Here is a 12,263-nt window from a genome sequence, read left to right as displayed (position 1 = left end):
ATGCCTTGTAAACCTTTTATTAAATGAAATGGCTTTGACACTAATACCTTTATTGAGAATGTACTGTGATTGACTTATCCTTAGAATTAGGTGATAATGGCTTTTAGTCGGAAACAATGGATATCAAATCATCCATGGACGTACTCAGAGGATTTTGAACCAATTTTATTATCATTTTAATTTCAATGTGTATTTTGTCTGTTGATGTTTTTTGAAAGTAATGTGTACATTCTAATTACTGCTTGCCAAGTGGAGATGACCAGAATATAATTTCTTTACTATTTCTATGTATTTGTATTGCTTATAAAATATACATAATGAAGATATAAAAATCCTCATTTTCTGTTGCTGTCTCTGGTTTAAAAGTTAAAGCCCTCCTGCTTCAGCTTCCTAAGTGCTGGATTGTAGGCATGTGCCACACATTTGATGGAATATTGTCCTTTTTACCTGGTCTATTTTCATTATTTAATTACAACATATGGAATGTAGATCTTGCTGCTAATAAATTCTAGACAAGGCTCAGTTGCGTGGGTCAGATGTTTAGTGTGTAATTGTATGGATGGCACATGTTGTGTGATGATGTAGACCTGGTTATAGTGCATATGGAAGGGCTTGGTCTTGTATCTCTTTTGTGTTCATATTTACACAGTATAAACAATGGTCATAATTTTAGCTACTGAAGCTGTTCAGTTTTGAGATGTATTCAACTCTTTCAAGGTTATATTCTGGTTCATTTCAGATAAATGATGATAATGTTTATTGCTATCTTATTTATTTGTATGTGTGTATTGCCTGCCTGTATGTATGTACAACTCCTGGTGTATGCTTGGTATCCTTGAAGCTCAGAAGAGAGCGTGAGATCTTCTGAAACTGGAGTATAGATGTTGTGAGCTACTCTGAGGTGTTGGGAATGAAACCTCGGTCCTTTGCAATAGCAACAAGTGCCCCTAAACCACCAATCCATCTCTTGGGCCTCATGTTTGCTTTTATTTATTTATATGTAAAATTGAATCTTTTCAATTAATTATAACAGAAATATGCCAGATACTGAGCCTGTAATTAACCCCCAACAATCAAAATTATCTAATTGGTGCCATCATTTTGCTTTTAAATAAGGTAATTTGAACAGATAAATTAATTTGTTACTTTTTTAATGTCCTATATAATGAGGCCAATATGCTTTTTTCCCTCCTGTTAGTTTTTTAAGATAGAGTCTCGTTGGCTACTCCAAGTATGCTCTGAACTTATGATCCTCCCAAATTCTAGGATTACAGGCATGTATCATTAGTGTAAAAAAGTGTTATAAGTCAAGCTTGTATGGTGGTGCAGGCAGATCTCGGTGAATTCAAGGCCAGCCTGCTTTTCATAGAGAGTTCCTAGACAGCCAGGGCTACACAGAAAGACACTGTCTCAAAACCAAATAAACAAAAAAGGTTCTAATTCCAGCATCTCTGTGACTTTGAGGCCAGCCACATCTACATTGTGAGTTCTGTGACAGCCAGAGCTACATAGTAAGACACTGTCTCAAAAAGCCAAAACCACAAACAAATGTATAATGTCAGAAGCAGCCCTGCAGTTCTGATAGATCCTCACAGTTTGCGTAGGTGTTTTACCTCACAGACCCTGGTTTAGTTAGGGTTGCACTGCTGTGAACAGACACCATGACCAAGGTAACTCTTATAAGGACAACATTTAATTGGGGCTGGCTTACAGGTTCAGAGATTCAGTCCAGTATCATCAAGGCAGGAGCATGGCAGTGTCCAGGTAGGCATGGTGCATTGAGAGTTCTGTGTCTTTATTTGAAGGCTGCTTGTGGAAGACTGGCTTCCAGGTAGCTAGGCCGAGGGTCTTAAAGCCCATGGCCACAGTGACACACCTACTCCACCAAGTCCACACCTCCAAATAGTGCCACTCCCTGGGCCAAGCATATTCAAGTGAAGACAGACCCTTAGAGTGGATAGAGTTGTTGTAAAAATATAAAAAATTTAAAAAGTATCGTCTTTTATCTTCCACTAGGTCGGCCACCACAGTGCCCCTAGATATCTGTTAGATATCTTAATTCTTAGTCAGCAAAGCTTCTTGCCTGCTTTGCTCCATTCCATATCACACTACTGAAGGCCTCTCTCTTACCTCTCTCTACCTATCTAGTTCCCAAGGCAGGTTTCCATGCCAGAAACACACATCCCAACTCTGTGGCAGTCCACACCAGCTGTCACACACTTTCTTACACTTAAATTGCTATATGAAAGAACACACAACACAATAACCTTTGGCCCAATTGATAAGATATAATTGCCCACCTAAACATACAAAGCCCAATACACATCCATCCCTTAAAAACATTCATAACAACCTGTAAAGGTACAGTGTGGAATCTTAACGTCACCCGCCATATTGTCTTTTCTCCCTGTCCCTCCTGTCTCTTCCTCCTTTTCGTTCCAGTCTCCTCTTCTTCCTTCAAACTTCTCTCCGGCTCATCCTTCCCTCTCCTCCAATGACAGGCCTCCTATCCTGTACCTGCCCCTCACTTGTATTTTATAAATTCAATGAGGAGAAGGTTCTGGTGAAGTCACCTGAGTCCTGAGTAGGCAGCAGTCCTTGGGGCAGTGGAATTAGCATCAAAATACAGATAACTCCAGGGCAAACCACAACATAGAGCATTGCATTTTGCTTAATGTATATGGAAGGGTCCATATATATTAATAGATTCTACTTAGTTTTACATTTGTCTTGAGGCATTTGTAGTGGTTTGGATGAGAATGGACTCCATTGGCTCATATATTTGAATGCTTGGTCCCCAGTTAGTAGATAGTTTAGGAAGGATTAGGAGATGTGGCCTTTTTGGGGAAAGTATATCGCTGGGGGTGGGCTTTGAAGTTTTAGAAGTCCACACTAGAGTCTTGCTCCCTCTCCTCTGCCTGCAATTTGCAGATCAGATGTGAGTTCTTAGCTACTGCTCCAAGCTATGCCTGTCTGCCTGCCATCCCCATGGTGGTCATGCACTAACCTGATGAAGCCACCATGAAATGCTTTCTTTTAAAAGCTGCCTTGGTTGTGGTGTTTCCTCACAGCAGTGGAACAGTAACTAAGACAGCATTCATACTTTGCCTGAAGATACATAATTGTAGAACTAGAACCTATGGACTGTTGTTGGCAACAATTGACAGTTGTCCTTCTAACCTAAACCTTTCAGTTCAAATTCTTCCTAAGAAAGATCATCTGCCTCCCTCTTTTAAGTATCAGGCTAGCTTATAGTTGACAATCACTACCTTCCCTCAGACAACACCCCTTTCCATTACAGTTTGTTTCCTAATTCTTTGCTGTTCTAATACTCTTTGGACAATTAAATATATTACTGTTTTTACTCTGAAAATGTGATCTCTCTCTCTCTCTCTCTCTCTCTCTCTCTCTCTCCCTCCCCCCCTCCCCCTATGTGTGTCTGTGTGTCTGTGTGTCTGTGTGTGTGTGTGTGTGTGTGTGTGTGTAGGTGGGGGAGTGGAGTACAGTTGAAACGTAGTGAAGAAATCATTGGGAGATCTAGTTATCGGACATAAGTAGACAGTTTTTAGGGCCATATTCTCAAGTTACCATCTCTTTAGCAGACGTACACAAGATACAAGAAGGCACTAACAGTTTGTAAACACTCAATGAGTACTTAGAATTTTAAGTATATTCAGATATTCACATATTAGGTATTTTTTTAAAGATTTATTCATTTATTATATATAAGTACACTGTAGCTGTCTTCAGACACCAGAAGAGGGCATCGAATCTCTTTACAGATAGTTGTGAGCCACCATGTGGTTGCTAGGAATTGAATTCAGGACCTCTGGAAGAGCAGCCAGTGCTCTTAACTGCTGAGCCATCTCTCCAGCCCATATTAAGTATTTTTTTTTTTTGTTTCTTTTTTTTTTTTTTTCCGGAGCTGGGGACCGAACCCAGGGCCTTGCGCTTCCTAGGTAAGCGCTCTACCACTGAGCTAAATCCCCAGCCCCATATTAAGTATTTTTAATACATATTGTCAACACTTGCATTCACATATTGAGAACATTTTTTTTTTCGGAGCTGGGGACTGAACCCAGGGCCTTGCGCTTGCTAGGCAAGTGCTCTACTGCTGAGCTAAATCCCCAACCCTGAGAACATTCTTATTCTCAAATTTTATTGATGTCTTGAGTCTTCTGTTATTTCTCTAGTTTTGTTGAACTCCCCCTTCCCCCATCCCAACCCCTCCCCGTTCCATTCCGTTCTGTGTCCTAATGACAGTCCTTAAGAGCTTTCTAAAATACAGAGCTCAGCAGCTGAAGGTGACGACCCCAGGGCTCCTCGGAGCTCATGTAAAGGTGGAAAGCAGAGGCAGGTGGTTCTCTATGAGCTCAAGGCCAGCCTGGTCTACATAGTGCGTTCCAGGCCATCAGTAAGACACTGTCTCTAAAAACAAACGTAATGGAAGACTGTAAGGTATCATACAAATTGATTGTGAGCTGTTGTCTCACAAGAGAGGACTTTAAGGGTCCTCGTTTATTGTCTTAATATTGGGTCATTTTGGTATTTTAGAAAATAATTATGCGGGCTCAGGTTTCTGTAAGAAAGTCAACAGCTGTGAATCTTCACATGACCTCTACCCACACGTGGAAGTTTTGCCCTGAATGAACCTTTGTGAAATCTGCTGGTAGCAGTTAAGTCCCCCTTTTCTGCCTTTAGCATGAAAAGATGAGAATGGCCGTGTTTCCACACCAGCTCAGGTCCTCTGATGACTAAGCTAACCTAACAAAGCCCTTGTCTACTGTCTATAGCTTCTTCCCCTTGGAAGCTCGAGATGGTTAGGAGGGAAGTCTGTCTCGGTCTCCAGTGCCTTTAGGTCCTTCAGGATGCCAGCAGAATGAGGAGATGGCAAGTTTTGTCTCTCAGACATAACCAGTAATGTTTACGTTGATTTTTTTGGAGACTGCAGAGTTATCTGTGATGTGCTCTTTTTGTTGGCAAGGGTTTGAGACATGGCGTCACTTGGTTGCCCAGGCTAGCCTTGAATTTGAAGCAGTTGCTCTGCTGCAGCTTCCTTAGCGTGGGGATTGTAAGCATGTGCTACCACATCTGTGTGCTTTCAGGAGTTGTTATTTCTTAGTTTTCCGAGGAATATTCTACTTCTTAGTTATCCTGGTTTGGTTCCTCTCAGAGACAGCAAGTATAATAAAAGGCACAGCTTTGGTGGTGGGCAAATAATTTGTTTGGTTTTAACCTGGTATGTCATAGTATATGTCATCTCTAAAGTGGAAATGATACTTTAAGAAAAGTAAGAATGGTTGATGTGGTTAGATGAAGTTACAGCTCTTAGCCTATTCATGATCTGTGACTATTTTCAGCAGATGTCAGCTTAGTTTAGCTTAAATAACTGAATGCTTTCTAACTGCTGGAGACTGGGGTTTGAAGATTCTTTGAGCTCAGAGAATTTGGATTTGATAAAGGACAAGATTACTATATATGACTCAGAAAATATTCCTTTTTCTTTTCTTTCCTATATCTTACACATTCTTTTTTCCAAGACACAGTCACTTCCAGGAGGATTCATCCTCACCTAGGCTAAGAAGTGTAGATGGCGCACGCACTGAGTACCCTTGTGACAGGCTGTGAAGGTGGCCAACAGCTTAGTAAAGGGAGACTAGAGCTAGCTAGCTGAGGCACTTTCTTAATGAGCAATAACAGGATTATTAGTTTGTAGGTGGGTGTGAAGGAACTTGTCAGCTGACTGAGGAGATAATGGCTGTTTAAGCTGCTTGGCCCAGTAGGGGAGCTCCTGTTTACTTTTTCCACCTGTGGTGTTTTGGGAGACTCTTTATAACCTTGCTGTCCTGGGTGCCAACCCCTCCCCCACGCCTGTCTTCAGGAACAGGATTGAAAGCAGCATTAGCCTAAAGAAGTTGTTCTATTTAGGGAGCTGGAGCAGAGGGCGGTGATTAGGTCCTTATCAGAAGCCGGCCTCAGCGAGGTGAGGGCTGAATTGGAGTCTTTCCTGACATCCACTGCAGGGATAGGGTCAGAACCACGAAGAGGCAAAGATGGGCTGGGCTATCTGAATGAAAAAGCCTTTCATTGTGTTTTTTCAACATTTCAGTGTCTGGTACAATTAGTCAGGACTTGGAAAACAAGTTGGACAAACAAGCAAGTGGCCTTCCACTGATGGCTAGAGGGATTTCTGGCCCGGCTGAGATGGGTGCACTGACTGAAGAAAAAGTGAGAGAATATAGGGAAGGAACAGGGCCTTGTGATGTCACTTCTGGCTGGATGAGAGAAGGAATGGAGCAGCAAGCAAATTGAATGTCTGATGCTGACGAGTCCGCTAAGCTGATTGCCACTGGCTTGGGCTGGGCTGTCTTATAAAGAAGGTGGAAGGAATCAGAAGTTTTGGGCAACTGTAAGTTGGGGGAATGAGTTTCCCTTTGGAACCTAGGAATCCCTTGACAGTGAACAGTGTCCAGGCTTGCCTGACCTGTCTCAGTTGGCTAACATTTTAGATGTGCTTCTGCCTGACAAGAGGCAAGCCCAAGGAGCAAGTCGTTGGGCAACGTGCGCACTGTCCCTGACTCGGCACTAAGCCGTCTCGCTCACTAGCTCACCTGCAACTGTGTGAGATGTACCAGGTCACAAGCTTCTGCTCTGACATTCAAAGGCCAGCTTCTTTCTCCCTATGCTTATTTAATACCTTGATTGGAGTTTTGCATATGAAGTTCCCACCTCTTCACACTATGTTGATCTGGAAATAGTGAGTTGGTGCCGCTTTCGAATAGCGTGTTCTCTACCAACAGGTCTGAACCCAGCCTTTGGAAATGATCTGGGGAGGAGCTTCCTCTCTGACCTCAAGGGAAGAAGTAGGCCAGTAGGAAGTTGTGGGTGGAGTCACTTCTCTGTTCTTTTCTGTCCTGTGTGTACGACACACAGCCCTTTGGCTATCTGTCTCTGTTCATCTTTAAGCCTACTTTGAGCAGCTGCAGAGGGTGCAGAGGCCACTAGCTGGAAGTACTTTGGGACCTGATTTTCTGAGGTGGGGCCAGGGGAGCCATGTGGCCCAGTTACCAAGATGAGCATGAGTTCAACGCCCACCTGGTGTGCCGCATGTGCTGCATGGGTTAGTATATGAAGGTTCTTCTTGCCTTACATCCTTGTGCTCTTTGACTCACTGGAATGCACCTCCTTTGAAGCCCTGCAGGCATTACACAACCTTTGGGCTTTTGAAATGTGGGGCGAAATGGATCTGGGTTCCCCACTTCCTGGCTAGTCTTTGGCATGTAGGGCAATTAAGAGCCCAAGCTTTGGGTGTGGGGCTGTTTTATAGAGTGTGAATCCATGCTCATGCGTCTGTCTGTGTCAGGAAGTCACTTTTAGTTATGCTGCACAGAGCTGAAAGATGGGGTATTTTTAGCAGAAGTTGGTTGGTTAGGGAGTTCACCTCTGAGGGAGGGAGGAGTCATGGCCTAAGTTTCCTCTTTGGGGTCTATTTCTAGTTGTTTTACATTTTCCTCTCTAGCTAAGCTAGAGAAACATACTTGGGATGATTTGGGAACAGAATCTGTTGGAGGTCAAGGGTGGGGCCATGTTAGCTGTGCTTAGGCCCCTTGGCTAGGGAGGGGAGTTCATTAAATAATGTTCTGTGACCTTGACCTAGGGTTCTAGGGTTTTTTGGGATATATTCCCTGTGGGGTATAGACTGCTGCTGGCCTGAGAGCAGTTCCTCAATTCTCAGTGAAAAAGATAAAATTAATGTATTTATAAAACCAAACCAACCCAAATCAAAACCTGTTGTTTACTCTGAAATTGTCATCCTACCTTTTACATTAAAATATCCTTTGTTATAAAAAGACATTGTTATTAGATGGTAATTTCTAGATAGTTTTAATCATCTTCCTTTGGTTTTTTGAGACAGGATTTCTCTGGGTAGCCCTGGCTGTCCAAGAACTCACTCTGTAGACCAGGCTGGCCTCCAACTCAGAGATCGCCTGCCTCTGCCTCTGAGTGCTGGCTGCAGCAGCTGCACCAGCAGCCAAGGTAGATCTTGTAATTAACTGGGGGGGGGGGGGCTTACTGGTCAATAAACAGTGTGTCAATTGATTTTTATCCTTTTGGGTTTCTTGAAACAGAACAAACGTGTGATCCAGATTGGTTGGATTTTCATAATATTGAAATTACTGGTGGTTTGATCCAGAGGGATTCTGGGAAGAAATCTAGAGGAGAGGAACAGAGGCAAGATTCTGATCTCTTCTGCCTTCAGGGTTCGTGCTCCCAGATAGTGAGGTGTTTTTTGAGGTGTATACTGTACATATTTATGGCCCAAGGACAGGCAGCATTAGGCAGTTATTGCCTAGGTGTTTAGTTTTTTTTCTTTCCAGAGAATTCCTTCCTGGGACCTGAAAAGAATGGTCTTCATTTGAAAGTGCTTGGAGACAAGCTCAGAGCCCAAAGGTCCCTTTTTTGTTTTTTGTTTTTTTTTTAATATTTATTAATTTATTATGTATGAGTGCACTGCAGCTGTCTTCAGACACACCAAAAGAGGGCATCAGATCCCATTACAGATGATTGTGAGCCACATGTGGTTGCTGGGAAATGAACTCAGGACCTCTGGAAGAGCAATCAGTGCTCTTAACTGCTGAGCCATCTCTCTAGCCCTTTTTTGTGACTAACCAAGGAATGTAAGGAAGTCCAGAACCTCCACTAATTTAAGGCAAAACCTTTTATACTTTCACCCCTTCATTCCTTAGAGCAGTGCTTCTCAACCTTCCTAATGCTGCAACCCTTTAATACAGCTCATGTTATGGTGTCCCCAACCATAAAATAATTTTCATTGATACTTTACAACCTAATTTTGCTACTGTTGTGCATTAATACCTGTTTTCTGATGGGCTTAGGTGATGCCCTGTGAAAGGGTCATTAGCCTCTCAAAGGGATTATGACCATAGGATGAGAACCACTGGTCTAGAGACTCTGTAGCCTAATAGTTAAGAAAGGGAGCCACAATCACAACAGGAACTTGCTGCTCTACCACTTAATGGTTACACAGACTAAGAAAATTGCTTAAGGGCTGGAGAGATGGCTCAGCGGTTAAGAGCACTGACTGCTCTCCCAGAGGTCCTGAGTTCAATTCCCAGCAACTACATGGTGAGTCACAACCATCTACAATGGGATCTAAAGCCCTCTTCTGGTGTGTACAAAAATAAATAATAAAAAAACTTTCTTAAAAAAAAACAAAAGAAAATTAAGCCCTGATTTCCTCATTGTTAAGAGGGGATTAAAGCAGGTCCTAGTTCATGGAGTAGCTATAGGAGTATATGATATTAAAGTATCTTCCTAGTGTTTTCCATACACATTCATAAATACTAGCTGGTAATTGTGGTAATACATGAAATGCATATAGTATGATAAGTCTGTGCTTCTCACTGTTACCTTTACTGTACTTGTGACTCTATGCCTGGGCACTGCACTTGTGACTCTATGCCTGGGCACTGCACTTGTGACTCTATGCCTGGGCACTGCACTTGTGACTCTATGCCTGGGCACTGCACTTGTGACTCTATGCCTGGGCACTGCACTTGTGACTCTATGCCTGGGCATTGCACTTGTGACTCTATGCCTGGGCACTGCAGGGAGAATTACTTTGGATGCTTTGTTCCTTTGGGTAGATTGTCTGGTAGTGAGAGAAGATAGCTCTCCCCAAAGCTGGGCCTGACTCTACCCGCAGACCTGTGATTCTCCTGAAAAGGTATTTACAGCGCTTGGGCTTTCTTAGAGGTGTAGCTATGGCTCTTAGTCAGTTTGCTTGAATGTGAACTTTTTAAGCTCTCCAGATGATTTTGATATGGCTGATTCACAGACAGTATTAATAACCATTGGCCTAGTCTAAACTCCACATTTTATAGACTATACTCAAACTTAAGTGGGGGGGGGTGTCCTAAAAAAAGGAGATGGAGAATACAAATTACAGACTTGCGCCTATGTAATCTTGTCTACTTTTCTACCACAATCGTCTGTCCATCCATCTATCCTATCCACCACCTATGTATATAAGTATGTATGTATGTATGTATGTATGTATGTATGTATGTATGTATATGTGTGCTTATTTGTTTGTCTATGCACATGGATGTTTTGCCTGAAAAAAATATATATAAAATCTCATGTATGTGCCTTCCTGCAAAGGCCAGAAGAAGGCATCAGATTTCCTGAAGCTGGAGTTACAGGTGGTTGTGAGCCATCCTGAGGGTGCTAGGAATTGAACTTGCAAGACTCTATGCAACAGGTCCTCTAACCCACTGAGCCATCTCTCCAGCTTCATCCTACCTCAGTTTCTTTAAGGTATTTTTTTTGAGGATTCTTAAAACAGTGTCTCTGAATCTGTAAAATATTTAGCCTTCATGAGCAGAATATTCCAAAGAAATTGCCATTTTCTTCTTTTATTTTCTGTTTTACTCCCTCCAACTTTGACTTTTCTTTTCTTTTTGCCGTTGCACCTGCCTCGGCTTCTTGGCCTTTCTCGTTCCTTTTTTTCCTTCTACCATCTCCTATTTTTTGGGTGATAGGGATTAAAGCCTGGGTCTCAGGCATGCTAATCACAAATTCTACCTCTGAGCTATATACGCTTATCCTGGTGTGTGTGTGTGTGTGTGTGTGTGTGTGTGTGTGTGTGTGTGTATGTGGGTGTGCTTGCTGTTGGTGTGTGTGTGTGTATGTGGGTGTGCTTGCTGTTGGTGTGTGTGTGTGTGTGTATGTGGGTGTGCTTGCTGTTGGTGTGTGTGTGTGTGTGTATGTATGTGGGTGTGCTTGCTGTTGGTGTGTGTGTGTGTGTATGTGGGTGTGCTTGCTGTTGGTGTGTGTGTGTGTGTATGTATGTGGGTGTGCTTGCTGTTGGTGTGTGTGTGTGTGTATGTGGGTGTGCTTGCTGTTGGTGTGTGTGTGTGTATGTGGGTGTGCTTACTGTTGGTGTGTGTGTGTGTATGTGGGTGTGCTTGCTGTTGGTGTGTGTGTGTATGTGGGTGTGCTTGCTGTTGGTGTGTGTGTGTGTATGTGGGTGTGCTTGCTGTTGGTGTGTGTGTGTATGTGGGTGTGCTTGCTGTTAGTGTGTGTGTGTGTATGTGGGTGTGCTTGCTGTTGGTGTGTGTGTGTATGTGGGTGTGCTTGCTGTTGGTGTGTGTGGGTGTGTGTGTGTGTATGTATGTGGGTGTGCTTGCTGTTGGTGTGTGTGTGTGTGTATGTGGGTGTGCTTGCTGTTGGTGTGTGTGTGTGTATGTGGGTGTGCTTGCTGTTGGTGTGTGTGTGTGTGTGTGTGTATGTGTGTATGTGGGTGTGCTTGCTGTTGGTGTGTGTGGGTGTGTGTGTGTGTGTATGTGTGTATGTGGGTGTGCTTGCTGTTGGTGTGTGTGTGTGTGTGTATGTATGTGGGTGTGCTTGCTGTTGGTGTGTGTGTGTGTGTGTGTGTGTGCGCGCGCGCGCGCGCTTGCTGTTGGTGCATGTGTGTATGTATGTGTGTGTGTGTGTGTATGTATGTGGGTGTGCTTGCTGTTGGTGTGTGTGTGTGTGTGTGTATGTGGGTGTGCTTGCTGTTGGTGTGTGTGTGTGTGTGTGGGTGTGCTCACCCTCACACACAGGCATCTATAGGCTAGAGGAGGATGTAGGTGTCTTTTATTCCTTTCCACCTTCTTTTTGAAACAGGATCTCATCTTGAGCCTGACGATCTGCGTTTTGATGAGGCTGGCTAACTGAGGAGCTCTGGGATCCACTTGTCTCTACATCCCAGTGCTGGGATTATAGGTGTGCATCCTTGCCCAGCTTTTACATGGGTGACGAGGATTGAAACTCAAGTCTTCATGCTTGCATAGATAGTGTTTTTACCCACAGAGCCATTTCTGCAGTCATCTGATGGTTTTCTTTAATTAACTTTGGCTCTGTACTTTCTGATTTTCAGTAGTTCAGACAATTCTTAATAATAGAGGTAAAACTTTCTTAAGAAATAAGGAAATTTTAATTTTTCATTGAAGATTTTAGAGTTATCATTTCCCTACAATCCTAAGTAACCCTCATTGAAACCTTCTCGGCATCACTAATCCTTGATAGCAGATGTTCGTTGTGAATCCTCGTCATGACAGCTCAGATTACTTCTTTCCCCTTGATTACATGGGGCTTTATTGTGCTGGCTGGTCCTAGTTCCATGGAGGCAATATGTGTAGTGGCTACAAACCTCTATTTAGAATATAGCAAACCTGAGTTTGTATTCTACTACTTAC

At 43.0% G+C, this 12,263-nt stretch overlaps 1 protein-coding gene across 21 annotated transcripts in view; it reads left to right on the top strand.

Annotated features, from left to right (window-relative positions):
- Macf1 (microtubule-actin crosslinking factor 1) overlaps positions 1-12,263 on the top strand; it is a 325,822-nt gene that overhangs the window by 115,745 nt on the left and 197,814 nt on the right. For 2 of the 21 annotated variants that reach the window (XM_087549953.1, XM_087549946.1), the window contains exon 1: positions 6,894-7,120. In XM_087549953.1, coding sequence (XP_087406079.1) covers positions 7,054-7,120 — 67 coding nt within the window. In that variant the 5' untranslated portion in view covers positions 6,894-7,053. 21 annotated transcript variants of the gene reach the window in all.

Source organism: Rattus norvegicus, chromosome 5 (genome assembly GCF_021556685.1).
Source record: "Rattus norvegicus strain SHRSP/BbbUtx chromosome 5, alternate assembly SHRSP_T2T, whole genome shotgun sequence".
In the NCBI taxonomy this organism is placed as follows: domain Eukaryota; kingdom Metazoa; phylum Chordata; class Mammalia; order Rodentia; family Muridae; genus Rattus; species Rattus norvegicus.
Note: the sequence above shows the minus strand (reverse complement) of the source record. Positions and strands in the feature narration are given on the sequence as shown.